Raw genomic sequence first — 27,836 nt, forward strand, 5'->3', positions numbered from 1 at the left:
GGCCTAGCTGCAAACAGACAGGGGCTCATAGACAAACTTTTAAGGATCATTACAGCCTAGGGTCACTGGCGTTTATATCGATCCTCAAATTTTACAACAAGCATGACTATAAAGAATTCTATGACTCTAGCATGGCTAATTAAATGTATTAAGTGCAGGTTCAGTTGAAGCTTATGGACTCCAAGAGGCTAATGTAGCTAGCTTCCCGCCCAGTTCTTCCGGTAAATTTMTTTTATAAATGTTACAAACGTGTCTAAATGTCTTCAACCATTCGCGGCACAGTCCGACTGCCATTAAGTCCTAAAACTGCAATCATCAACTTTATAACGCAACACTCTAGTTATTTTTTTGTTTTATAGTACAGAAACATTTTGGACAGATTATTATTATTATTGTTAGTAGTAGTAGTATTATTACTATTAGTTTCCCGCAAAAACGTGAAGTGTGACAACTTTGCCGAAACATGTTGTTTGAGCTTTCACGGTGTCTGTAGTTCCTCAGACAAGCGCGCCGAATAAGCGCGTGCTTGCTACGCGCGTGCTTTCTCAGTGCTCATCACGAGCACGCGCGTATTTTGCCGCGTGGGCGGGGCGGAGCGGCAAGAAGACGCAGGGGGAACTGTATCTGATGGGGAAACGCGGTTTGACGTAACACCGTCACAGGACTATACAGTTCAACTGTGACGACTGAGAACATACTGACAATGACGAGGATCCGACAAGAGACAAAGACAACAGGTAGACTTAAATACACGAGAAGGGTAATCAGAAAACTAGACACAGCTGGGATCAATCAACAGGGAAGACGCAGAGACAGGACTCACAGGGAACAGGATCACACAGAAAAAACTCTAAAATAAACAGAAACTATGGATCACAACATGAAGTCTGCCTGTTGATTATCACTCAACACTTTGACTAGACACTTTCTTTTCACACGTCTCATTCCTCAGATGAAGTTACAGTAAATGGGTTTGGTTTTGGCCAGAGCAAATGCATTGTGACTTCTGTGGAGTTTTTGATAATTATCAAGCTTACCCTGAAACCACTGGGCATGCTTTGCAGCTGGGGCATGTCCAAGACCTGACGCTACAACTTTAATGGCTTTCTCATGCTCTGTTGTCATTTGTACTAATTCTGCTAAAGATGTTTTTGTAACAAACCTTCCAGAAAACAGATTTTGAAAGGGAGATTTCATTAAAACTTAACTAACACAATCATGGGTGCCGGACTTTGCAAGAAAAATTTGTTTCAGACTATAAAAACAGACAGGCTGCACTCAGAGGAAAACAATGGCTCAGAGGGCGTCACTTACAGCACTAAGAAAACATTAAACGCTGCATTTTGAGAACCTTGTGGTGCAAATGATGTGTTATTATTTATCCCCTAGTGACTTTTGATAGAAGACTGGTTCTCTCAGTCTTTAAAAATCTGCTATCAGGTGTAAACCATCAGACCATCAGAGTAATAATGACTCCGTCATCCTGGCCCTGCCACAGCATCTCCCCTTCAAACGCCACCTTCCCGTGTTTCCGGGCTCTCATCAGAATCCCCACCACTTTATCAGAGATTCGCACGTATCTGTCAAAAAGCTGTCCGAACGTGACGCGCGTCTTTCCGTCTGGATCCGGATCGGCCATGGTCCTGATCACGTAGCACATGTCGTCTATTTCACGGTGGATGTGCTGCTCGGCTTGTTTGGCCCTCTCTGCGGTCTTTGTGCCCTCCTTTGGACGACCGTAGCCCTCCTCGCCCTTCTGCAGGCGAAGCGACATCGAGTAGTCGTAGTCAAAGTATTCGCTGAAGGGGTTCAGCTTCTGGTTGACTGTGTGCTCCACCGCCCAGTCCTGCCAGCGACTCTTCAGGTTCCCAACAGCGCTGTGCTTCTTGGAAACGGCCTTGATCTTGTTGGCATCCTCAGCTTCCTTTTTGTACCTGGGAGCCACATTGGATTCAGTTATGGACAGGCAGGAACAAAAAAAAGACACTAAAATAATGAAGCAGTGTTCAACAAGAAGACCTTGAGATTTTCTTCAACATTTAATACTTAAATGGGCTGTTAATGAAAAGATAACGTGAATTACACAAAAGAGGATTAGGATCATTAAAAAAAATGACTTTTTTCAGATTTCTACCTTTTGATATCAAAAGATTAAAGTCAGAATATTGACATTAAAGTCTCAGAATCTGAATTCTCAGATTGAGTCAAAAATCTGAAAAAGTCAGAATTTTGAAAAAATGTCAGATTTTTTTAGATTAAAGTCAGAATTATAAAATTAATTCTTAGAATTCTCTAATTTAATTCCAAGATTAAATCCAGAATTCTCAGATTAAAACCAGAATTTTGAGATTAAAGTCAGAATTCTCAGATTAAAACCAGAATTCTGAGATTTAAGTCAGAATTCTGAGATTTACATAAAATGCTCAAGATTTTATATGAGGATGTCAGATTTGAACCGACATCTCTCATTGGATTGATTTCATGAAGCGACCTCTGTACAGTTTGTAACATTTTATAAAAACTTCTACCTCCAGAAAATGTTTCCAATTCCATTCCCCACATTAGTCTGTAAGATGAGTATAATTACTTTCAATGAAGAACTGGTTTTCTGCACCAGCTGTCAGGACAAAATGATTGGCACTTTGCAGCTAATTACGGATGTCAAATGTCTGTCACTGAGTGAAGACAATGAGGAACAAAGTGTTTTGTGAGACATACCAGACAGAAGTTGCAAGAGCACTTTCGAGAATGTTAAATGAGAATGTTAAACTAGCTTTAACATTTCCAAAAGGAATGTTAAATGTTCAATGTTTCGGTATTGAAAGCTTTTGTTTTCTGAAATTATAAAAGGTGACCTATTACGCTTCGTTAAACAGGTTAGGAATTGGATAGGTTTATGAGCGATACAAATCACAGATATTACATTGATTGCACAAAATCATTCTTACATAATGAGATTTTAGTCTGGTTAGTTCTGCCTATCTGGAACTGCTTTAGGCCTCCTGTCACATTAAATACAAACAGGCTGCTGCTGGCCACACCACCCAAATCAATGTTGACACTCATACATGAAAATGGCTGCAAACAGATGTGCAATTATCCAACCGTACATCTTTGAAAAGCAGAAGCGGAGCCTCCTGCACAATCAACAAGAATTCAGCGAGTGGTTTCTGGGTGGTAAGTGAACAACAAAACACTTGTCGTTTCCAGCAGCCATTGTACTCAGCATGTCACTGGTCCTGATATAAAAGAAAATTCTAGATTGGGCAGCAGTGATAATGTGTCCAACCCATAAGGGCAGATATATCCAGATCTATATTATTTATTTGACATTATATTTAGAATTTCTTATTGCACTTTATGAACTATTTGAAAGGTTTGTTGCCGTTTATTTTCACATGTTTGACCAAGGTAGACAACCTATATTTTTGCCTGTTTCAGGTTTTTTTATTATTCTTTTTTTTTCTTTTACATTTACATTTACTGTTACACTTCTAATTGCACTGACAAATTACAGTTTTGTTGTTTTTGCATGTTTGACCAACCTTGGGAAGCTAACGGTGTATTTAGGTGTGCAGAGTTATCAAACAAACATGTAATTCTGTGAAGAAAAATGTTCCAAGTCAATTCAGCACTGTTTTGTATTCTGAATCGAGTCGGTATCGGCTGATACTAAACCTCAGAAATTCGTATCGGTATCGGAAGTGAAAAAAGGTTTGCAGCAGTGTGTCCAAACATGCTGGAGCTCCGCTTTGGTTGCTAGGTGACGGGCTGGGTTCCACTGGAGTTGCTAAGCAACACAGAGAGTGACTCAACAATCTGGAGGTTTTTGGAACAGCTCATTATCCTGACACCAAAAACATCAACTTATTGCCAAAAATGTGATTTTTTTATTTTTATTTTTAAAGCACTTGAACATTTTTTAAACCCAAATGAAAGTACAAAAGAAGTGAATTTTGCATAATAGATCCAGTTTAAATGAAACACAGTGCCAGTACTCACACTGAGACTTGGGGTCTTTTTATCCTCACTGAGTCTTCGTCAGAGTCGCTTCTCTCCCCCGCTTTTGAAACCGTCTCACTGTGTCTCTGAGCGTCTTGCTCGTTTACGCTCTCCTTCTCTCGGCCTCCTTTGTCTTGCCCACAGCTGTGAGCATCTCCTTGCCCTCCTCCTTCCTTCCCGAGTTTCCGCTCACTCTCCACCTGCTTCCAGCTTTTCGTCAGGGAGGACACCATGTTGGAGCACTTCCTGCGGCGCGTCGGGGAGCTCCTCTTCTTCAGCAGCCGGTCAATCTCATCACCTGAAGGGAGAGATTCCCTTTTCAGCTTCTCAGCCAGGAAGCCGACACCTGAACGACAGACAAATTGACAGTGCATACGGGAGAATTAACGTCAAATTTTATGGCGTTAGGATGGGTTGAAGAAGTTGAAGAAAGATATTATTTGTTCAGACTAAAGTAGTGCATTTATAAGTATTCAGGAGGTATATTGGATATAATTCATTCAGTTTTCAGGAGAAAGAATTATGGTTCAAACTAGTATGGATTCCTGCCCATATGGAATAATAGGCAATGATTTGGCTGACAATTTAGCTAAAAGTGCTGCAAAAATCAACATAATTGATTTGAATGTTAAAATAGATAAAAATTTGTTCCAGTATACAGTAAAATTGGGCTTTAAGAAGAAATGGTAAGAGCAAGTTGTAGAATTTAGAGAATGTAATAAAATTAAAGATATTGCATTGAGAAGATTTTGATGTAAAGAATTAAATAGTACTCTTAAAATAATCAATTATCATGGTACACGTTGTTGTAATTACTACGGACAAATGGAAACAGTACAACCTATTTTTGTAATGTAATAAGTGAAAGAGATTATTAATTAGAAATTTAATAGTTTCAAAGAAGAAGAAGACACCTGTGCTTTTCTCCTGGACGCCACTGGACACGGTCTTCACCACCAGCTTCGTTTTGATGCAAGATGGCTGACCGTTTGCGGCTTGAACGCCGTCATTGCTGGGCGCTCCCTGAGATGGAGATGTTCGAGTCTCTGAAAGTGTCTCCAGATTTGGTTGGGTTTGTGTAGAGTGAGGCTTTTTAGGGGCCCATTTCTTTTTGGGTTCCCCTGGTTGGTCGTTGGTCGACGGCGCCCAGCCGCTGGGCTCGCTGCCTTGCTTCTTCTCGTTTTCCGCCACCCACTGCTGCCAGCCGCTCGTCAGGCTGCACACCATGCTCACGGCGCGCAGCTTCCTGAAGCTCTTGTTGGTTGAAGGTTTCCTTTCAGAGGTTTCACCAGCCGTTTTTTCAGACATTTTTCAAATATAAAAGCTTAAATAATTGCAATAAATGTAATTTATTTGCCTGAATTTCTGGATATTTCTCTCCGTGCGTTGCTTTCTAACCTCACGCTTGCAGCTGTAGCCTCTAAAATAGACAGAGGAAACCCTAACATGACGGTGGAAAGTATTTCAGTCATCCCAGGCTTCCAACGCGGTCATCTTTCTCTGACATCGATGACCCCTGCAGGGTCATGTTTCATCACAGATAGCAGAGCTTTTAATCAGCTGTAAGCAGGGCAAAGGCGAGTCCAAATGGTCATTGAATGCTTTTTATTTAAAACATTAAAATATTTTTTGACAAATTTTGAATAGAAATTTGAATTTGTAACAAAATAGGTGTAAAAGAAACTAGTTTGTTACCAGGGCCGGATTTACAGGGTGTGGAAACTGTTTTGGTGCCCTGTACAGTAAGGTTTGTTTGCTAATGAAAATTACAGTACTTTAGTAGGTAAAATCAAATTATAGTGTATTAATAGTTATAATTATACACAATTAGGCATATACTAATAATACGAAGGTTTAATACGTCCTTTGGCCTCTACCTCCATGTTGTTAACCCCAAAAATACTATAACGTCATAAAGTTCAAATACTTGAATACTGTTATTATAATTCACCTGGTACTTATACTTTATATAATTGGGTTTAAGACTCTTATATAAAATACAATGTCTGAAAAATAAGCATTCATTAAAAAAATTAAAGTATTTGGGCCTCCCCAAAATAATAAATTGGCCCAGCTTCTACCTATTTTTATTAGGAAAGTTTCATGAACTTACTAAGTGACTTTATCTGCTTTCAAATCCTTTCCTATTTTAACTAACAAGTCAAACTTAAATGTTTTGTCACGTTGTTACATAAAGACGAAACGTCTGGTCAACATCACTATTTGGACTTAACCACCTGATTAAAAGCAAACTTTCAGGATAGGTTTGCACCTCCGTAACATTTGCTTCACATTAGAATTCATTTTTAAATACTAATGGTTATGTAACCCGAACTTGAACAAAAACTATCGTATCTTTTTCCCTTTTTACTTTGATTGATTTCTTTTACGTTCGTCACCAGAGGTGGGCAACACGGCGCCCCCTATGGGACATGGGGAACATTTTATTTTGCCTTCCCTCGCAAAAGTATTGTATTCCCTCGCAATATTACGCAAAACTTATTCGTAGGGTAGAGTGCACCAAAACTGTACTCAAGTAAGAGCAAAACTACATTTAACTTTTCATATAAGTAACAAAAAAAATACATCAGGGGAAAAAAAATGTTTCCAAATCAGTTTGTTTCAATATAAAACTTCTGAAACTTTAACAAAAACTGCAGGTGTGTGTCTGATTTTTTGGTTAAAGCAGTTTTTTTTTTCATTTAATTAAGTTTCTCACAATGTGTAGAATATCCTAAAATTTCACTCAAAAGTAAAAAGAACAAAATACTGTTTGTTTTTCTTTCAAAAATACTGAGCAAATGTAATTACTACATAACTCTGCTCATCAGTTTGAAATGCAAGAAGCATTAGTGGAGCATAATTATTTATTTATATAAACAGAAAAATAGAGTCAAACTACAGTGAAGCGTCTGAAGTGCCTTGTTTTTCAGAACCTGTGGTTGTTCTGGTTTGAGGTCTTGTGTTTTATGGTGACTTTATCATATAATTGAGTGTTTTAGTTTTCATCCGTGTGTTTACAGAACCAGCTGGTTCATAAATAGCAGCTGGCACATGGATGCAGCAGCAGCTGTTGGGATCCGTCACAGAAACAAGCCAACACTTCCTGATCCAGATCAGCAACTTAAAGAAAAACTGGCAAAGTGAGATCCTATGCGTCAAGATCAGAAATAAATCGGCATCAAAACACTAAATAATGTGATAAGTTTTGATTCAATTGTTAAAAATACATCAAAAGCTGCTTAAGAAATGCTTTCCATAGAGCTACATTTCCACGTTATCAGACACACTTACAGTAAGTAACCACAAAAATGTCAGACAGATTTCCTTGATATTTTTAGACTCACATTCCTGTTAGAAGTGTCACATCAATGTCTCTGTCATTTTCAGGTAATCAGGACTTCCTTGTTTTAAATCATACAAGACAGACGACATTCATTAAACTGCAGAAGTTTGGTCAGTATTGCAGTTTTTGCCAAGACAGAGTAAATAAAATTACTCACAAAAAATGCAAATTTTTTAAGTGCATGTTTTTTTCCCACTAATTGGGATTTCCAAGAAAAATAAAATAAAGAATACCATTATCTACCACTAGAGGTCAGCGTAATATTTAAGTAGTTAAAAGCACCATAGCTGAACGTGTTGCTATGGCAGAACTTTGCTTCAAATTTATCTCCATAAATTAGAATATCACTGAAAGTTGATTCATTTAAGTGACTCAAAAAGTGAAATGTAATTTCTTTATGCACAAATGGTTTAATTTTTTTTTATTTTTTGTCATTTAATTATAACACCATAAACCCGGCAAAGTTAAAGAAAAACAGTATCTAAAGCAAAATGTCATATATGACCATGGAGACTGCTGCTGAAGTGGCAGTTGTCCAGTTCAGCAGCAGTCAAGCACATTGATGGAAAGTTGAGTGGAAGGAAAACATGGTAGACAAAATAAGTAAAAGTAGAAGAAATAACCAAATTTCCCTTTTTAAATTGAATTACTCAGTGTTTGAGAATATTTTAATGTATTCAGTTTCACCTGCATATAATAAAAACTAACAAATGCATTTTCATATTAAGTGTAGATGCTTCTTAAAACATTAAATATTTATTCATGATGAAAGCCAATGGGAATTTGGCGATAAAACGGCTGTTGATTGTAAACAATTTTTTAAAATGAAGCGAAACCACACTGAAGAATTATTAAGAGTGCAACAAATGGCGCAAAAGCTCTTGTGAACTTTATAGCTAAAAGAGGTGGAGTTTTGAATAAACACCTGAAATCTCAGACCAACTGTGAAGCACGGTGGCAGAGGTGTAATGACTTGGGCACCTATATGCTAAATCTTCTCCAGAACCATCAAATAGACAAAAGTAAAAAATAAAAACATATGTTTCTGTAAGGGCTGTAAGAGTTCAACCCTAAACATGGTTGAAATCTATTGGTGGGACTTTAAGGAAGCAAACCGCTACGAGCTGATGGGTTGTGAAAAAGAGCGAGTTAAAATCTTACAAAATAATGTAAGAGTCAAAAGGTATTAGTAAAGTTATTGCTTTTGTATGGTGTGGTAAAAATGCAGTCTTGAAATTGGGTCTCTGTCTCTTTAAGAAGCTCCTGCTCTTTCAGGCACTTCGCCTTCAGCACATGATCATGTTTCTCTTTTACGCCGTCGTTCAGCGCATTGCATTGAAATATTGCATCAGCTCTGCAGCAAATACAACTTCAGGATTCTCACAATTTATCAGTTGACAGTTATTGCCCACCAAACTGTTTTTTTGCGTTATGACTTTTGCGTACAACAATTCCATCCAGCATCACATGAAAAAATAAAGCAGGACTAATTCTTTTTTTCAGCTTGAATTAATTTCTCCAGCAAGTTTACATTTTTATCAAAAAAAAAAAAAAAATTCAGAAATGACAACAGAAAAAGAAACTGTACAGACACAAACTGAGTAACAGGTGAGGTAAGTTTGGGAGGCGTAGCTTGTATTTGAGTATCAGGACATTTTCTGGAACACGAACACCAAGTAGATACCTGCAAAAAAAAAAAAAAAAAAAAACGGGGAGCTGCAGTCATCATTCTGCTCAGACGTCGCCTTTATAAAAACTATTTTGACCTTTTGTTACGTTTCTTGATCAGAAAACGCAGCACAAAATATTATATGATTGAACTTACTGGTTGCATCCCACTCAGATTTGCTCAGGGTTCCCTGTTCACACAGAAAACAGAGTTAGACCGAGCAGAACCGGCAGCCATATTGGAGCCGAGAGCTGAAGCCGACTCACCACTGGTCGTTTGACTCCAGGTTTGCTGCAGTGCTGTTCAGCAAGGCAGTACTGCTGCTTGTCGTCGGTAGCCTGCTGACCTCCATCCTCACAGGGAAAAGGCTGAGACACACCAGCACACAACGCAAACACACAGAGTGTTAGCATCACACTGATAAAAAAAAATAAAGTTAGGAGAATGAAGTCTCCATTTTTCTTTGTTAAACTGAAAACCGTATTTATTTTCTTGCCAGTGGGTTGAAAACTGGCCCTTTTTTATTTCTATTTGTAGAGCTAATTTTCTAGAAATATCTGCATCCCTCAGAAGAAAATATTAGGCAAAACTTTTTTCTTTATTTTAAAACCTAAAAAGGGAAACAAATAGCAGTTCTTTACAAACGACTGGCAAATTTCCTGCATCAAAAACATTTTTTTTAAAAGATTATTTATATATATATATATATATATATATATATAGGTATCTACTTGGTATATTTTTTTTCAGTAGATTTTCATAAAAAAAATATTCTGCAAAGTTTCTTTTGTAAAATTTGCAGAAAAAAGCTCATTAAGTGCAATAAGGTGTTGCCATACAGGAGAGATATTTATTTCTGAAAACCACACACAAAAATAAAAGTTATTGATGAGGTTTCTCCATTTGTCACAGCTATAAATGAATGAAAAAAGTTTTTTTTTTCTTGCTCAACCATAACAGTTTTGTTCTTCCAACAAACAGCAGAAATTACAGGTGTTTTAATCCAGGAACCGCATTTGAAAACAGAGAAATGGAAGCAGATCATCTGAATTAAAAACCAGGCAGGACTCAGTCTGTCCTGGTCACGATGCCTTTCCTGGCATTCAGTGTCTGACCTTTTTGGAGACTGCATGACATTTTTTTAAAAACATAAAATCCGACCTCTCTGCTTGTTGCTATTATTTAACATCTATGTACAGACTGGAAACGAGAGTCCTGTATGAGCAGGAACCGTTTTTGTTTCTATAAATGTCTGAGGAATGTCGTTTCTCATTTTTAAAGCCAACACCAAAGAACCGGTTTAATTTGTAGAAATAAAATCTGTGCAGTTCTTACAGTGTAGTTGACAGAATATGCTACTTTATCTCTACTTTGTAACATCTACTTGGAGCTTGAAGGAACTGTAAACATTGAAAGTAACACAGAGTGCCGACATCTATGTTTAAAAAACATTCTAGGTTTTTGTCACAATTATGGGAATCATCATAAAGGTTTTCCTCTGCCATTAGTGTTATGGTTGACAGAAGAGCCACAGTTTTACCTCCAGAGCCATCATCTTCATCATGAGGCTGCGGTGATTCTCCTTCTTCACCTTTTCCTCAAAGAACTCTGAGAACCTCTGCTTCAGCACCAGGCGCATGTTGTACCGCTTCGCCATGCTGGAACGCAAGTTTGGCAGCATTTAGAGAAATCTGAAGCGACTTCTCCATGAGTAACAACTCAGCTCAAAATCGTTTTAGATACTTGGTACAGAATCTGCTAAAAGGGCTGAGGAGAGGAAATGAAAATGTGACGTCAGAAGACAGCTGCTCACTGATTGGCTAGTCTTTAAAAGACTTCATATCTTTTAAAGTTGAGGTCAATATGAGGAAAGTAGAGTCGATGTCGACTAGTCGCTGGGAGGTCATAGAAACGCAGGAGAAAATGCATTTCTAGTGTTTCTAACAGCGTTTCCATTTGAAATGTGTGCAAAACTTTGTCGAGATTCTGCTACTGTGCAGACTGCTCCGCCTGGAAAAATCCGATTGGTAGAGATGCGCCAACTAGTCAACTTTTAGGCTAACATGTTCTGCGTGTCGACTAAAAACACATAATCTTAACAAGTATTTTTATTGTAGTTTCTAGTGCAAATATCTTCGTACACTTGAGATAAGAAAACTAACTTACAAGTAATTCTTCAGCGAGAAATATGTGTTTTAGGTCATTCCTCAATATAGATGAGAAAGTCCTAGTTCAACCTAAAATATGGGAAAATGTCTTCTTATATGTAAAATTACCTGCCGGTTGCTAGGTGACGAGCTGGACTTGACCAGGGTTGCTAGGTAACGGCTCAGTGCCAGTTGATTTTGAAATACGTGAAAAATATCTGCCAGTGGAACGACTACTTTTTAAATCAATATGAAGGACATATTTAGTTTTAAAAAAAAAAGCTCGTCTATCTTGCTGAAAAGTAACTTTTAAATGAGCTTTGTCGTATTTCAGGTGTACAAAGATATTCGCACCAGAAACCAGACATAAAAAGTTGGTAAGACTTTGTGTTTTTGCAGTGTAGTTGACACACAACCTGCTACTTTCTCTCTACTTTATAACGTCTTTTTGGAGCTTGAAGGAATTGTAAACACTGAAAGCAACACAAAGCGTCGACGTTTCTCTGCTTCACGGCTGATGAGAGAATTCAAAGAGAGGAAGACGGAGCGATCCAAAACGAGAAAATTCTACGCGTCGCATTAAAACCACATCCTGTCGTGTTGTCATGACAACCACGCCCACATATTCAGCTGTAACGGATCAGAGTAGAGTTGAGCAGAGCAAATACTAATGAGGGGGAAAAAAAGCCTTAAAAAGGAATTTAGAAGATTTAGCCAGAAAAATGTATTGTTTTTCCAATGCTAATTTTAATAATAATTAAATCTTACTGTTCAAAAAGAGGAAAGTAGACAAGAAACTCCGGAACGTCGACCACGCCCTCGAGGCTGAAGTGGTACTGACATCCAAACAGCGGATAGGAACCTTTGGACTGAAAGGAAACTTTGAAGACTTCGTTTCCAAACGACAGGGAGTCTGACGCCTCCAGACGTTTGCTGGAAACATAAATAAAAAAACCCCCAATTAGGACAAACACTAAATGTTATATACAAAGTACAGTAGAAAGAGGAGTCGTTGCTCTTACACCAGCTCATAGGCGTCTGGCGTGGTTCCTATGAAGAAACCTCCGGGCTTGAGACGCTCACAGGCGTTTCTCAGCATCATGTCCGCCTTCTGCTCGCTCTCGAACGAGTAGTGATACACAAACTGACAGCTGCAGATGTCGAACATCAGCTCGGGGTCGTCCAGCCTCTCCGACAAAACCTCCTGCACCAGCAGGTCACAGAGAGGGAAACCGGTCTGATTACTGCTCCTGTCAACTTCTTCAGCTAATCACGTCTGCGCAGACGGACAGATCTACCTTCGAACAGTCGGAGGCGATAAACTGAGCGCTGAAGATTTTCTCGTTGGAATGACTTTTCCTCTTCATCTCTTCATACCGAGTCCGGCACTGATCCACGGACACTTCTGCTATATCTGAGAAAAACAAAACAGAAACAAACGGATAAACATGGAATCGAGGACGTCCCGGGTGAACAAAGTAGCGTTACTTCAGATCCTTCCTCCCAGCAGGAAGTTAAAACATTTAAGCCTTTATAACTCAGCTTTTAAATAGTCTGTTGTTTTTTATTCACATATATTAATACATTTACTTCTCTAAATGCTCCTGCTGAGCTGCATATTACTTTTTATCTGAATATGTTATTTTAATAATAACTGCACAGTATTATTGTTCTTGTGTTGTAAATTTGTTGTTGCTTTAGTGTCTTCATTTTCTTTTTATTTTATTTAATTTTTTTACCATTAATTATGCAAGTTATTACTTGGACTTAAGCCAATAAAATATATTTTTATTTTATTGCGTTTCCAGCTACCAATACTTAAAATTAATAAAACAAGAGAAAAATTCACACTTCAGTGAGTCAGAAATTGTTTAATTTATATAAGATTGATTCAGAAACTAGCCACATTTTTTACCATAAACCTGCTGGGAAAGGCTTAAATGGTTAAATAAAAAAAATCTACAAAATCTGCCAATGTTTTTATCTGATTAAATGGATTGTCGGAATAATTATACAATGATTGATTAATAAAATAATTGATATCCTGCTGCAGTATAAACAGAATTTATTCTACGGATATTTACAAATGTTGATTTAAAACGGGGTCAAAAGTGGTGGTGGGCTCAAATTTTCTTTTTCAAACGTACAGATTAAATAACTTCCCAGAGGCGAAACCACCGTGGGGAAGATTGTCTTTCCATTTTGGGACAAAAGTCAGACCGGAGGTCAGAGGTCAGTCTGTGAGGAGCGGCTACCTGCACACACGATGTGACTGATGCCTCCTCTTCTCCACTTCAACAAGTCTCCTCCTTTTCCACAGCCGAGGTCCAGCACCGACACGTTCCTGCTCCCTGCTCCTCGTACCCGGTCCAGGATCTCCCCTGGTAGCGGAGAAGAAGGAAAATCAACATCCCAAAGTCGACACTGGTGGTTTCCATGATGCAAAAGATTCAGACGGGATCCAGGAATAAATAACTGGAAGCTTAGCACAATATAAAAATGTTCTGTAAGTTTTGTCAGCGCCTGGTTGATCCAGTCAGTCATGACTCCAATGGAGATTTCTGGAAAAGATTAAAGAGTCCTAATTATTATGGAAATGTGAATAAGCTTTTATTTTTTATTAGTTTTTTGTGATAAATGTTTCGTTTGGTTAAACTAACGCATTTTTAAAAGGGCGATTTTGGACGAGGTCGTTAGTTTTGCACATAATGTTTGAGATCTTTAAAAAAAAATGAAGGGGGAAACTAGGATTGGGCATTTATTATATTGTTTATCATAATAAATTCTTTATAAAGAGATTTTGATTTATTGTTGACAGGATAAAACCCATTTGAACTGTCCTGATTATTATTTGCTATTTTTCTCCACTGCTTTTTCGATAAAGGTGCATCAACAAACAGCAATAAACGTGAAAATATCACTAGATGCAGTTATTGTGTGAATTTTGCTGATAAAAGTCGTATTTTTATGCGACTGGTGTCCTAAATAACAGGATTACAAACAGGCTTTTTAAGAGCAGTAGTTGTGTTTGCGGGGCTTTCATTGCTCTGCCAGGCAGTCACAGTCCTTCAGGTACCTTAAAAAATAATAAGCAGTTCTTATTGTCATTTTTATCACTAATACAATACTACCACAAAATAAAACTTCCAAGTCCATATCGGCCACCAGCGAGGGAAACACAGCATCTTGTTAAACTGATGTTTTGTTGAACCACAGCAGTTTGTTTCATTTGTGGAAACAGGACAAGATGAGATGCTGACCTCTAGCTTTTGATTTATTGATTTTTTTTTCATTTACACTATAATTACACAGTTTTCAGATTAGTAATTATGGATTAATGGAAAAATTAAAAAAAAAAAAAGTTTCATTTAAAACCCTACCGATGTCTTTCTCAACTTTCCAGTTCATCATCTCCAGACTGATTATATCAAACTTTATCGTACTGGAGGAAGACTATTTCATTAGTCAGACAGTATTGATTATTGATCAGTTACCAATCAGAACGCTCTTCAGCCAGTTGTTGAAGTTCCTCATGTAGAAGATCCTGCTTTGACTTCGAACCACCAGTCCGACTTCCTGCAGCGTGTTGTAGTGACTCGCCACCTTTTCGCCATGATCGCTCACCTGGACCATCAATAATAGATCAATAACTGCTGAGGGACACTTTAACTACAAAGCATGCAGAAGCCACAGAAGATTAGGATTGAAACGATTAATGTGATTAATCTATTATTGAAATAATTGCTAACCTGTTTAGTATACAAACTCAAAAACAGGCAATTTGCTGACGAAAACAAAACTCAAATCAGTACTGAAGCTAAAACTGTACTATATATATATATATTTATATATATATATAAATTTTAATTTACGATGAAAACATAGTTGTATGTATTTATGTTTGAGCCAAAACTCCTCAACTGGCAGTTTTAGCTTCACCGGGTTCAAATTCATTAAAATAATGTTACGTTATTGCATTAGTACTAAAATGTTTTTCTTATTCAAAAAAGAGGTTATTAGCTGAAGAAAAGGATAGAAATTAAGCCAAAACTGTGCAAATCTCATTTTTTCATTTAAGAAAAAAGAAAAAAAAAAGAAAAAACATCTTTGTCTGCAATTGTTTTACCCAAAACTCCTCAAGTGGCATTTTTTTCTATATTCACCTGATTCTAATTCACTAAAAGATTGCATTTCAGCCAGTAAAACTTATTTTAAAAAGGAATTGAATTGTTTATTTTGACTTTTTAATGCATTTCTAATATTATATAGAAAGGCACAATCAGTTAAATGTAAAATCTGTAAAATATACAATTTCTTTTCCTCCCATTAATCGTCTGAACAATCAATAGAATAATTGATTACCAATTATTGTTAGTTGCTACCATACAGAAGACGGTGAGCCTACCAGCTTCTTAGTGGGTGAAGTTTCCTCCTCATCCTCCTCTTCCTCACGTCTCCTCTTCATCTCTGACTTCTGACCCAGTTCTCTTCCTCCTCCTGCTGTTGCTCCTTCCTCCTCATTCGTTCCGCCCCGTTTTTCTTCTGCTTGCTCCATTATTTCTGTCAGGAATGAACACAAGTCAAACTCAAACTATGCTTAGATGCATCGACACACCAGAATCAGACCATTACATCATTAGTTGGGCTCTGCAGAACCTCATGGCATGCTGCGCTAAGCAACGAATCAATCGCGTGATGAATTAAAATGAGCTCAATAATTTACAATCTGATTATTAATGTTTTTTGAAGAGTAACTTTGTTTACAGAGGCATCATAATTCATTTTATTTACGGTTTCAGTTCCGTGTGTTTTTTATTCCACGTTTTATTTGTTGTGTTTGGTTGATGCATTTCAATTTGGACAGGCAAATTATCTTCCAGTTCCAAATGTTCATTAAAAAAAGAAATCTGGTTGATAAACAGCAACTGAAAGCAAAACTTCTATTTTACCAAATAAATATACGCTAAATAATACCAAAAGATGACAGAGAAAGTTTGAAAAATACATATTTCACAATCAGCCATTATTCTCCTATATTTGTTTCAACAAAATCTTCTTTCAATTAACTTTATTTTGTATAAAAAGAAAATCTAATGTATGATTTCAATGACTTAATCTCCAAGGTGTTTATGCAAACATTTCAAATTGCACAGTACATTGACACACAGTCATCTCCTGATCAATGTGTGCACAATAACTAAAACATTTTTTATTTTTATTGGGCCATTATGTTACAAGTGTCAGCATTTTCACTCAATTTCTATTTGAAAAGACAGATTTTGGAAAAACTAACTAAATAAAAAATCCAACCATGAATCAAAAACCTTAAAAAAAAGTCTTGCACTCAAAAATAAAAACCATTAGTAGCTGGAAGATGATTATATAAAACGCCATCAGATGAACGTCACTGTCATTTTATTTATTGCGTATTATTTATGTTTTGTACGTAGTTCTGATTTATCTGTTGATGGTTACGTTCTGTTGCCATGGAGACGTAGAGGGTGACAAAAGCTGATTTATTGATCCCAGATCAGATCGCCTACATAAACGAGATTTTTAATCCTAATTAGATTTCGCAGTTACATAAAAAATTTACAAGTTGTGACATAATTGCTGAATATTTTTTTTTAAAAACTGACCAACCTTTTTCTCACTTATATCATCATCAAGTTTGTTAAAGACGTTTACACTACTGGTAGAAGGATAATCTGTGAACAAGGCGAGTCGGTTATCATCAGTAAGTATGACACGCTACCAGACAGAAATCACCTCTTTGACTCCAATTAGCGTCTAACTTCCTAATAGCAGCAGGATTATTGCGATAATAATGACGAAAGAAGCGAGACTGACGGTTATTTTCATTTTGTTTTCGGGTTTAATTGAACTGTTTGGTTTTAGCGTGTGTATCTAAACCTAGATTATAATCCAGCCTGTTCTCAACTACCAACTACTTTCATCTGCGAGCATTAGCGACCAGTAGCTAGCAAGTTTACGCTAAACAGCTCCGTAAATGTTGGAAAAACCACATTTATGCCACCGAAGATGAATCTCAAATAGGCGGAACCAACGACTAACATCTGTCTGATGCCAGATAGTATCAGAAACACATATAGGGTCAAAGCGTAGTTGACGTATTTACGCTAAAAGTTGTAAAGAGACACACATTTACTCACAGTAATCTGTAGAAACAACACATGCGCAGTGGGCAGCTTCCGGTTTTTGAACCGTTTCTTCGTCTTCTTGGCAAACGACGATGATGGATGCATCACTGCCACCAACTGGCTTGGAGTGTGGACAGGAATGTCGGCTCATATTTTTATGTAATATTAACGTTTTTCTCGGTTTGTTATGGTGCTTTTTTTTTTACTGAATTGAAATAATCAAAACTACTGGGTCAATTTTCAAATGTCACTTGTACACATTTCTCGATTTTGTAAACCCATTGAAAGTGATTACAATTAAATGATTTCGTCTACATTTTTATTTCCCTGTGTCACGTTGATCAAAAAGTATTATATCTCTGTTGAATAGTTCTCAACCTTCACAACACTTAAACATAAATTTGTCGTACTAGTCTTAATGTTAACTGGTCGAACCAGTTGCCATAATACATCAAGCATTTCTAGACATTTCCATTTGACCCCCCACCCCACTAAATCTCTCCTGAATTGGGAAATTGCGCATTTAACCAGAGCACAAAAATGTTACATTCCTGACAGTCAGAAAAATAGTGCGTGGTTTTACTTTCATTTGGTGTACAAAGCATGTTGTGGGTTGGAAACCACATCCTGTTGAAGTCAGAGCGACAGAAACAGGCAGTATTTTTTTGTTTTGTTCTGCCTTCTAATTCCCCCACCACAAACTCACTCCTCATTCTTTACTTCTTCTTTCTGACCCCGTTCAACGTCTTTCCCTATCTTCAGGTAAATGAGACAAAACTTCACTTACTTTAGGTTAATGCATCAAAATGGCTTTCTGAGTTCAAAAGTAAATTTTACAATTAGAGCAAAGGAATAAGTATACAATGAGAATATCTTACTGGTGCTCTTCAGTGGGGGATGTATCCTACTGGTTTGCAGAATGTAGGAAATAAGAGACAGAGAACAACATTGTCTTTGGATTTACAAAGTTTTAGACAGATTAAGTTGAAGAGAAATAAAAGACTTTACGCTTTTTGTGGAGAATTGGTCATGTTAAAAAAAACATTTTGATGTGATTATCATATAATCCAGAGGGTGGCGGTAAAGCAACAATGTTGATGCCGAGAGTCATAATACCCCAAAGAAGAAGAATACAAAGCGGAAGACGGATGGTTTGTTTTGTGGAATATGCGAGTGTTTTCTGTAAATTAAAATGTCTTCAGTACAGTTTCAACGAGTGCTTATCAACGATCAGTTAACTCATACCGGAGAAACATTCACAGAGTTTAAAGAAATCGTCATCAAGTCCGAGGAAGAGATGGATTTCACCCGGACATCCCAGATAGTCTTTAACCGAAAAGGTACGAAACACCAGCGTTTGGATGAATATATCAACTGATCTGTCCGTTTACACTTCCGAGTTTTCAGGCGTGCTTATATGTCGATTTCTGTCTTAAACGATTTCTTCGATAAAGTGAACGACTCCTATTTTGTATCTGTTTTATTGTCCAGACCACCTGCAGCATAACATTAATAAGGAGGAGCCAAGTAAACAGGAAAGGAGCTTCACTCCGGACCAGGAGGAGTTAGAACCTCTGCATGTGAAGCAAGAAGATGAAAAGACAGAATACCAGCAGATTAAAGAAGAGCAGGAGGATCTAGAATATCAGCAAATAAAAGAAGAGCAGGAGGAACTCGATTATTTGCAGATAAAAGTGGAAGAGGACGAAGTTTACTACAGTCAGGGTGAAGAACAACTTGCACTAAAACAGGAGACTGATGCATATTATGAGCAAACATCCCACACTGAGCCAGAACCAAACAGGACCCAAGTCATCTTTCAGGAACCTGCTGAAGCCGAGAACCAAAATCAGGAAAGAAGCAATGATAACAACTTTGGAGCAAAAAGAGACAAAGAGAAGAAACATAAGAGGCATCAGAAAACCAGACAGCATGGTGACGGTTCAAAGCAAAAACGTCATGAAAACCTTCCTCAAAGTAGTGATTTGGCTAAAAAGACATGTGAGAGGCCTGTCTCAAGTAGGAAACGTTTCAGCCGAAAAGATAAATTAAATCGTCACATGTCAGACGGCATTGGTGAGAAACCTCTTCTATGCGTGAACTGTGGAAAAGGTTTCAGTTGTAATAGCGACCTAACTGTTCACATGAGAGTTCATACAGGTGAAAAGCCATTTCTGTGTGTGAAGTGTGGAAGAAGCTTCAGTAGAAGAAGTAATCTAACTGTTCACATGAAAGCTCACACAGGTGAGAAGCAGTTCCAATGTATTACATGTGGCAAACATTTCATTTCAAAAGGCTCTTTGATTATTCACGTGAGAAGGCACACAGGTGAAAAGCCTTTCCAATGTAAGACCTGTGGAAAACGGTTTGTCGATCAATATTCTGTGAATCTTCACATGAGGAGTCACTCGGTGTTGAAGCCTTACATCTGCGTGAACTGCGGAAAAAGCTTTGCTCAGAAACAGAATTTAACAAGTCACATGATGATTCACACAGGTGAAAAGCCTTTTTCATGTGTGACCTGTGGAAAATGTTTCAGTCAAAAAGGTATTTTAACTCGTCACATGCTGATTCACACAGGCGAGAGGCCTTTTCAGTGTCTGACTTGTGGAAAAGGTTTCAATCAGAAATGCAGCTTAACTGATCACATGACAATTCACACAGGTGAGAAGCCTTTTTCATGCTCAGCTTGTGGAAAAGGTTTCAGTCGGAGGCATGCTTTAACTAAGCACATGAAAAGCCATGTGCTTAGTTAAATAAAATCTACTCTAGTCCAAGTAAGTCATTTAAAACATACTTGACTAAAAGGTACTTGGTCACCTTGTAATAACTTTTTAAGAAAACACTCTCTAAATCCGTCACTTGGGATGGAAAAGTAGTCATAATTTGAGAAGTATTTTTCATGTATAATGATAAAGTTTACTGTAAAATAATTTGGGTAAAAACCAGAATGATAGGAAGACTTCCTTATCTATGAACTGGAGAGATTGTTTCAACTAAATATGGAAAGTAACACTTCCCTCAGGAACTCACACAGGTTAAAGACTTTTCTAGTTTGTGGAAAAGATCAACCGTGGTCATTTGATGGTTCATAAACCTCATAGATCAGAAGTTGTAATAGCATGATTATTGTAACATTTTCTGATTTTGGTGGGACTTTGACATTTCTAGTAAAAATTCCATAGTTTGCAGTTCACAGTGAAATTGAAACACAAGTGTGGTAGTTTTGTTTTTAAAGTGAGTTTTTAAAGTTATTACTCGTTGCTAATAACTAGTAATAACACTAGTTATTATTTTAATAACTAGTGTGGCTACCTATTTAAAAGCTAATTCACTCTTACATTCATTGATTGTTTTAGATTGTACAAATGATCTGTGGTTGTCTTCAATAACTGGGCATGCCATTCTTTTTTTTTGTATTCCAGTTTTTCTCGATTACTTTGGTGCATTTCTTGAATCATCACTTACATTCGCAAAACAGGAAGTGTATTTCTCAAAACAATTTGTACAGCAGTTAAGACTGCCAGCAATAGCCAGTTTCTTTCTCAAAGTCCTTAGTTTTGTCCCTCAAAGGTAAATATTTGTGTCAATGAATGTGTCTGTGCCTGAGAATGTCAAGTCATTGTTTTGTTGTGTACGGATTGTAAAGTCAAATTGTAAAGTCATGTTGTGAATATTACATTGAACTCTAGAGGGATGTTCTGCTGTAAACTATGGTTAAAGTTCTGATGTCATGTTGTAAAATGTAATTGGGGGAGACCGGTGGCAAGAGACTGGACAAGATTCACATTTATGATTTTTCTGTTCTGTTCACAGTCTACGTCATTGTGATACAGAAAGCAGAACACAAAGAAAAATATAAATAGGAACATAAGGCAGACTTGCATGCAGAGAAAAGTTACATTTTTGTTTAGTCTCCTACCTCCTGTACTTGCCACTTAACTGTTCATGACATGAAAACTGGTTAAGCTAATGCTTCACACATTTGCCTTTTTTGAAGAAAGTTGGGATTCACCTGGGAGCAAATTAATAGTTCAGGGCAGAAAATAAATCTTATCAATCTTATACAAAAATATACGTGCCACCTGACATTTTGGATGCTAACACTAATACGATGAAGTTACACTTAAATGTTGTAGAGGCCGAGACAATTCAACACATCTTGATCAAAATAAAGAAAAAGGCAGGAAATTGTGTTTTTGCAATGGGTTCACAGAAATTAGAAAATGTTTTTTTGATATATACAAGAGGTGCAATGATTTGGAGATGGAACAAGTAGTTTTGAGAATTTCAGTTCTGAGAAATGCTCCAAAGCAACCGAGAAAAAAAAAATGCTATTTTTTGCTATTCTTTTTCTGTTAGAGTACTTTTACTTTTAAAGTATTAATATTTTTTGTGTATGTAAATGGATATATGTTTAAGTACCTAGAAAGTAATTAAAGTGTAATATTTCTTTTGAGAGAGAAAGATTTGAGGTGCTTTTGTTTATTTACCACCCTGTACTTGAACCTGGTAGATGGCAGCAATGCACCTGTGAACTCTTTACCAACTGTCTAAAGCTACAGTGTGCAAATCCCATTTTGAGTACATTTTTATTTAATGCAATTTTTGGGGAGGGTGGGGGGTCAGGATGAGTTTTGGCTCAACATTATTGTTTTTTAGTGCCTTTTCTTTAGAAGGTTTAACATCTCAAGACAAGAGGCATAACTGTGGACCATTTTTAACAGCTTCATATTAATTACAGATTTAAAAAAAAAATGTTTTGACAGTAAAGTATTGAGATATACGTATACGCAACTGACTGTAAACAGAGTAGAAACCATTAGTTTACATACACCAAATGAAATAAAAACACCTATACATATCAACACATAACTTCAATTATATCAAACTGAAGTTGATATAAACTTCAATTTATTCAAAAGGAAGTTTAAAGCATAATTACACAAAGCAGTTACAGCTACAGAGGGATAATGCATCAAAAAGGGAATGTATACAGGATTCAGAATAAATATGAATTTACAGCAGAGGGACAACCAAGGGATAAGAGATAATTATGTGTAGAATAAAAAACTCTGTTACTTTTTAATATGGGAAAAAAATCCTCCATATTCATACTTGGTGTATTGTTCAAGAAACTGAAAAATGTTAGCGGGATGTTGGAAATATGACTCAGAGAATTATATTATTATTATTATTATTATTACTACTACTACTAATATAACTACTCATGGAATCGCAGACTACTGTGTAGCTGAAGTTTAATATTGTATTTGCTTTATTTAGATAAAGTGGAAGAGAATATCTTACGGCTCTTGGAGAGAGCGTAAGAAATCTTTAGATGTGATGATCGTATGACCCAGAAGGTGGCGGTAATGCAATTACAGGAATGCCGACAGAAATAAAACCCAAGAAGAAGACCGTATAACGGTCGTTCTGGTTGAATGTGGGACTGCTTCATGTAAAAAATGTCTTCAGTGCAGGCAGCTACAACGAGCAGTTAACTGATGCTGAAGAAACTTTTACAGAGTTTAAAGAAATCATCGTCAAATCCGAGGAAGAGATGGATGATCAGCGCAGACTGCTGGATTTCTCCCGGACTCCCCGGATTATTTTACACCGGATAGGTAGGAAACACCAGCGATTGAATGTAGGCTAATCTTGTAATATCTGGATCTTTCTTTATGGGCACCATTTTAGTAACTGTTTCCTTTCCGTGTGGAAGTTTCGTTAACATGAAATGAACGCAGACATCATAGTTATAATGTTAAAACCGTTTATTAATGTAGAAAGAAAATGCAACCGTTGAAACTAGGAACTCGGGAGTTGGCGCGGAGTAAGCAGCGTCTAGCTAAGCTCACTTTCTGAATGTGTGCCCTCTGAACCCCGCGCTTTTTCAACCGTTAAATCCGTACTTACGTTAAAAAAAATTCCCGAGCTGCCTTTAAAAGCTAAGATGTAACCACGTTGTTTTAAAGGAACATTTAAACATAGTGGATATTTACAGATTAAATAATGTATTCTATATTTATCTTCGTAATACAAAACTAAAAAATAGAATTTAATGAATCTAATGTAGTGTTGCTACACAACGGTGCTTGCGATCCGGTGTTACGTGAAAAGAAGTTCCCGCTGTTTTTGCATCTGTGCGACCGAGACCAGCAAATAACTGAATAGTCCTTTTGAGTATCTTTTTTTTTGGGGGGAAATGTACTTTATAGTTGTTTTACTGCACTGTACTTTTTACTGTTACCTGTGTAATATTATGAACTAATCCTGATAGAAAACACATGGACATTTCACCAACATTTCTGAGGTTTATCTAAAAATGTCTTGCAAATTTTCAAGTTTTGGAGCTCAAAATTTTTTTTCCTTTTTGGTAGAAAATTTAAAAAAATAATTGCGGAAATATACTCCTTTTTCCTGTCTAAGATGTTTTTACTATATTTCAACAGGTTAAGTGTAGTTATTGTTCTGTTCTGACACACATGCGAAAGACTTGCTTTGAGCTATAACAGAGTACAAACCTAACAACACAAAAGCACAAGTGTTAGACTCGAGGCCTGATGGCCAAATCCATAGCGTTTTTATGTGGCCCTCTGGTGTAAAATGTCAAGATAACAATGTGCTTAAATATTATTTTATCAGTCAAATCAAATGTTTTATGTTTTGATGTATTTTTTGCCAGATTACATCAATCAGTTCCTCAGGGTTTTTGCAAAATATTGTGGGAATTCATGCAAAATCAGCAAATCCCCACCCTTTTCAAACTAATGCATAATTGTGAGTTTATCGCAGTCTTATTTTCACAAAAACATTTTGGTTTAATTGATGCCAACTTTCTTACTTGTATTAAACAGCTGCCTCAGCCTTAACAGATCTTTACATTTTCATAATTGTTAATGTAAATAATCCTACTATATTATTAATTTCTGTCAGATTACAGTGCATTTTTATATGGTGAGTAACAAAGAGTTGCTTACAAGTCAAACATAAGCGCAAATATTGTAATTATTTCTAACCACTAATTGTTTGATTTTTATTGCAAATAATCACAAAAACAATTACAAAATCCTGGATGGACTGAGAAGTTTTTCAGTATTGTTTAATTTTAAGAATTCATTAATTATTTTATGAGTTGTATCAATACATTGTTTTAAACTGCTCTGAAATAAATTAAACAATAAAGAAGCCATTTTTGTCATAATTAGCATTTAAGACTTTTTTCAGTTTATTTGGTCTAGAAATTATTTTAGTTTATTCCAAAAAACAAAAATGAGAACTCCAACTAAACCTTCTTAGTGTGCGTTCACACTGCAGCCTGAAGTGACCCAATTCCGATTTTTTGGCAATTCCGATTTTTTTGCCTGGGCCGTTCACACTGCCAGTAAATGCGACCTGTATGAGTTCTGCTGTGTGAACGGGCAAACGACCTGAAAGTGTCCCGCATGCGCAGTAGAGGGCGCAATAGCGTCAGCGTTCTCAGTGTTCTGCCAACCGCCATAAGAAGAAGAAGTGCTCAGTGTTTGCGGAAGTAAACATGGAGGCTAACGGTGGAGCTTAGCTTACTTATTTGAAGTTGTTGTCTGGCCGGAGCAGCATATTAACAACTTAATCCTCATATAGACCGTCATGGTTGTTGTTTTTCTTATCAGGACGCAAAATAGTGAGATTTGCTGAGAAACAGTGACGTTCCGTTTGGATGAATGCGACATGGACGTTAAGTCGCATTTGAATCGGATACATATCAGATATGGGTCACATTCGAAAACCAGAGGAAAAGGAAACATGCAACACAGGTCTCATAAAATAAGCCATAGAAAATAATTAGTTGTAAAATGTAATAATCATTTGAAATAAATACCTAGAAATAATGAAATTAACTTTAAAATAATAACAGCAATAAAACCTAAAGTAAATAATTTCATAAGTAAAAAGAATTATGCAAAATATGAGGACAAAATAATAATAAAAAAGGTCATTTCAGACTTCTCCAAATGTCACTTATGTTAAAGATAAATATGTGTTTATTTGTTGGTTTCTGTACTTAAGATTAAAGTTTGCTCTCATTTGCTTGAATGCATTCGACAAATCCTCTTTTTTTTTCTGTTTTCTTGTTCAGACTGCCTACAGCACAACGTTTATAAGGAGAAGTTATGTAACCAGGAGAGGAGCTTCGCTCTGGACCAGGAGGAGTTAGAACCCCTGCAGATAAAAGAAGCAAATGGACTCAACAACATTTCGGGGAAAGAACCAAACCCTGAGAACCAAAATTGGGAAAGAAGCAATCCCATAGACTTTGGAGCAAAAAGAGGTGAAGAAAAGAAACCCAAGAGGCAACAGAAAACCAAACGGCATGGTGACAATTCAAAACAAAAAGGTCATGACGATTTTCCTCGAAATAGTGACTTGACTAAAAAGATATCAAAAAAGACATGTGAGAGACCTGTCTCAGGTAGGAAATGTTTCAGCCGAAAAGATCACTTAAATCCTCACGTAAGAGATCACACAGGTGAGAAGCCTTTTGAATGTGTGAACTGTGGAAAAGGTTTTAGTGCAAAATGTTCTTTGACTGCTCACATGACAGCTCATATGGTTGATAAGCCTTTTCAATGTGTTACTTGTGGCAAGAATTTCAGTTCAAAACGTTATTTGACTTATGAGATGAGAAGGCACACAGGTGAGAAGCCTTTTTTATGTGTCCATTGTGGAAAAGGTTTTTTTTATAACAATAATCTAACCGTTCACATGAGAGTTCATACAGCCGAGAAGCCTTTTCAATGTATTACCTGTGCCAAGCAATTCACTACAAAAATCCAATTGACTGATCACATGATGCTTCACACTGGGTTGAAGCCTTTTCTATGTCTGACTTGTGGAAAAGATTTTTGTCAAAAACGGTATTTAATTCGGCACATGAAGATTCACATCAGTGAAAAGCTTTTTTCGTGTGTGAACTGTGGGCAATTTTTTTTGTCAGAAACAGAATTTAACTGAACACATGAGGATTCACACGGGTGAAAAGCCGTTTTCATGTGGGACCTGTGGAAAAAGTTTTTCTCGCAAAGTTAGTTTAACTCAGCACATGATGATTCACACCGGTGAAAAGCCTTTTTTGTGTGTGAACTGCGGAAAAAGTTTTTGTCTCAAAGTTAATTTCACTCAGCACATGATGATTCACACTGGTGAAAAGCCATTTTCATGTGGGAGCTGTGGAAAATTTTTTATTGGAAAACGGGATTTAACTCGGCACATGAGGATTCACACTGGTGAAAAGCCGTTTTATGTGTGACCTGTGGAAAATGTTTCAGTGGAAAAGGCAGTTTAACTCTGCACATGATGATTCACAGAAGTAAGAGACCTTTTTGTTGCCTAAATTGTGGAAAAGGTTTCAATTCTAAACAAACATTAATAATTAGTCACATGACAATTCATGCAGGTAAGAAGCCTTTTTCATGTTTAACTTGTGGAAAAGATTACACTAAGAGAAATGGCTTAACTCAGCACATGATAAGCCACACAAATGAGAAGCATGGTTGACTCGCAACAGACACATTTTAACTGGGTCAAAATCTACTTGTCAAAAGTACCAGATGGGTTATGGGATATTTAGTGATCTCAAAGTTAAGTTGTTAAAACAATTAACACAAAAAATGCAGGGGGAAAAATGACTTAATTTTTTATTTTATTCCTGACCTTAACATAGTCTTCAGTGTATCCAGTAACAGGATTCAAGGGCTTTTGCTGGATTTTTGCTGCTCTAAAATTCAAAAATAAAGACAAGATAAAGTTATTTCTAAACACAAGGAGGGCATAGAGATGGTGTTAAGCAAATTCCTTTAAAGTGCAAAAGTGGTTTGCAGGTCACCTTTCCTTGATTAAAGAAAATTCCTAAATGCTCCAATAAGGAAGGACAAGTAATCATAATTTGAGAAATATTTTTCATGTACGACCCATGTTAAAGTTAACTGTAAAAAGTAATTAGGAAAAAAACAGTGATGCACCCGAGGGCTTGATTGTTGTTGGTTCATAAACCTCACGTCAATATGACAACTTGTGGGTATGATTCTTGTAAAATTCTCAGATTTTGTGCAGTTTGCTGTTCACCATGAAACTTAAAATCACAACGGTGATAGGTTTGTCTTTAAATAAAACAAAAAGATTCAAACAGATGCTATTATTGGTTTAAAATCATAACCAGTCTTATGGAACAAATACCTTCTTGCTTGAAATTCACTGCAATCTAATTTTCATGCGTTGATTGTTCTTGATTGTACTAATGTTTTCAATAACTGGGAATTTAAGTTTCTTTGTTGTTTTACAGTTCTAATTGACAACTGTTATTATTTTTATTTTCTGCTGCAGCTGGTTTGTTGTAAAAGATTCCTCCTATTTTCGATGTTGAAACCAGTATGTGTTCGAACATATAGGTTTACGGTCTTCAAAAGTTATTAAAGTATAATATTTCATATGAGAGCGTGTATATGTGCATGTGTACATTATAATATATA

General features: G+C 36.7%; 4 protein-coding genes across 4 annotated transcripts in view; 2 read left to right on the top strand and 2 right to left on the bottom strand.

The window, feature by feature from the left end:
* Positions 1-1,399: 1,399 nt before the first annotated feature.
* On the bottom strand, positions 1,400-5,447 carry abrab (actin binding Rho activating protein b). Its single transcript, XM_008422380.2, has 3 exons — positions 4,917-5,447; positions 4,003-4,348; positions 1,400-1,934 (listed from the first exon to the last, which is right to left on the bottom strand). The coding sequence occupies exons 1-3, from the start codon at positions 5,308-5,310 to the stop codon at positions 1,451-1,453; spliced, it is 1,224 nt and encodes a 407-aa protein (XP_008420602.1). The 5' UTR covers positions 5,311-5,447; the 3' UTR covers positions 1,400-1,450.
* Positions 5,448-8,718: 3,271 nt separating this feature from the next.
* On the bottom strand, positions 8,719-17,441 carry rnmt (RNA (guanine-7-) methyltransferase). Its single transcript, XM_008422364.1, has 11 exons — positions 17,338-17,441; positions 15,570-15,724; positions 14,659-14,788; positions 13,420-13,545; positions 12,463-12,578; positions 12,187-12,368; positions 11,933-12,097; positions 10,558-10,675; positions 9,284-9,385; positions 9,174-9,207; positions 8,719-9,032 (listed from the first exon to the last, which is right to left on the bottom strand). Exons 2-11 carry the CDS (start codon positions 15,717-15,719, stop codon positions 8,995-8,997), a joined length of 1,161 nt encoding a protein of 386 aa, XP_008420586.1. The 5' UTR covers positions 15,720-15,724; positions 17,338-17,441; the 3' UTR covers positions 8,719-8,994.
* LOC103472612 (oocyte zinc finger protein XlCOF6.1-like) overlaps positions 16,601-27,836 on the top strand; it is a 16,387-nt gene continuing 5,151 nt past the window's right edge. The window contains exons 1-3 of the mRNA XM_017307408.1: positions 16,601-16,901; positions 22,612-22,952; positions 25,448-25,780. Of these exons, the coding sequence (XP_017162897.1) occupies positions 22,889-22,952; positions 25,448-25,780 (397 nt within the window). The 5' untranslated portion in view covers positions 16,601-16,901; positions 22,612-22,888. The remainder of the gene's footprint in view (positions 16,902-22,611; positions 22,953-25,447; positions 25,781-27,836) is intronic.
* On the top strand, positions 18,432-21,903 carry LOC103472610 (gastrula zinc finger protein XlCGF57.1-like). Its single transcript, XM_008422365.2, has 2 exons — positions 18,432-18,665; positions 18,817-21,903. The coding sequence occupies exons 1-2, from the start codon at positions 18,518-18,520 to the stop codon at positions 20,079-20,081; spliced, it is 1,413 nt and encodes a 470-aa protein (XP_008420587.1). The 5' UTR covers positions 18,432-18,517; the 3' UTR covers positions 20,082-21,903.

Source organism: Poecilia reticulata, linkage group LG11, assembly GCF_000633615.1.
Source record: "Poecilia reticulata strain Guanapo linkage group LG11, Guppy_female_1.0+MT, whole genome shotgun sequence".
Classification (NCBI taxonomy): domain Eukaryota; kingdom Metazoa; phylum Chordata; class Actinopteri; order Cyprinodontiformes; family Poeciliidae; genus Poecilia; species Poecilia reticulata.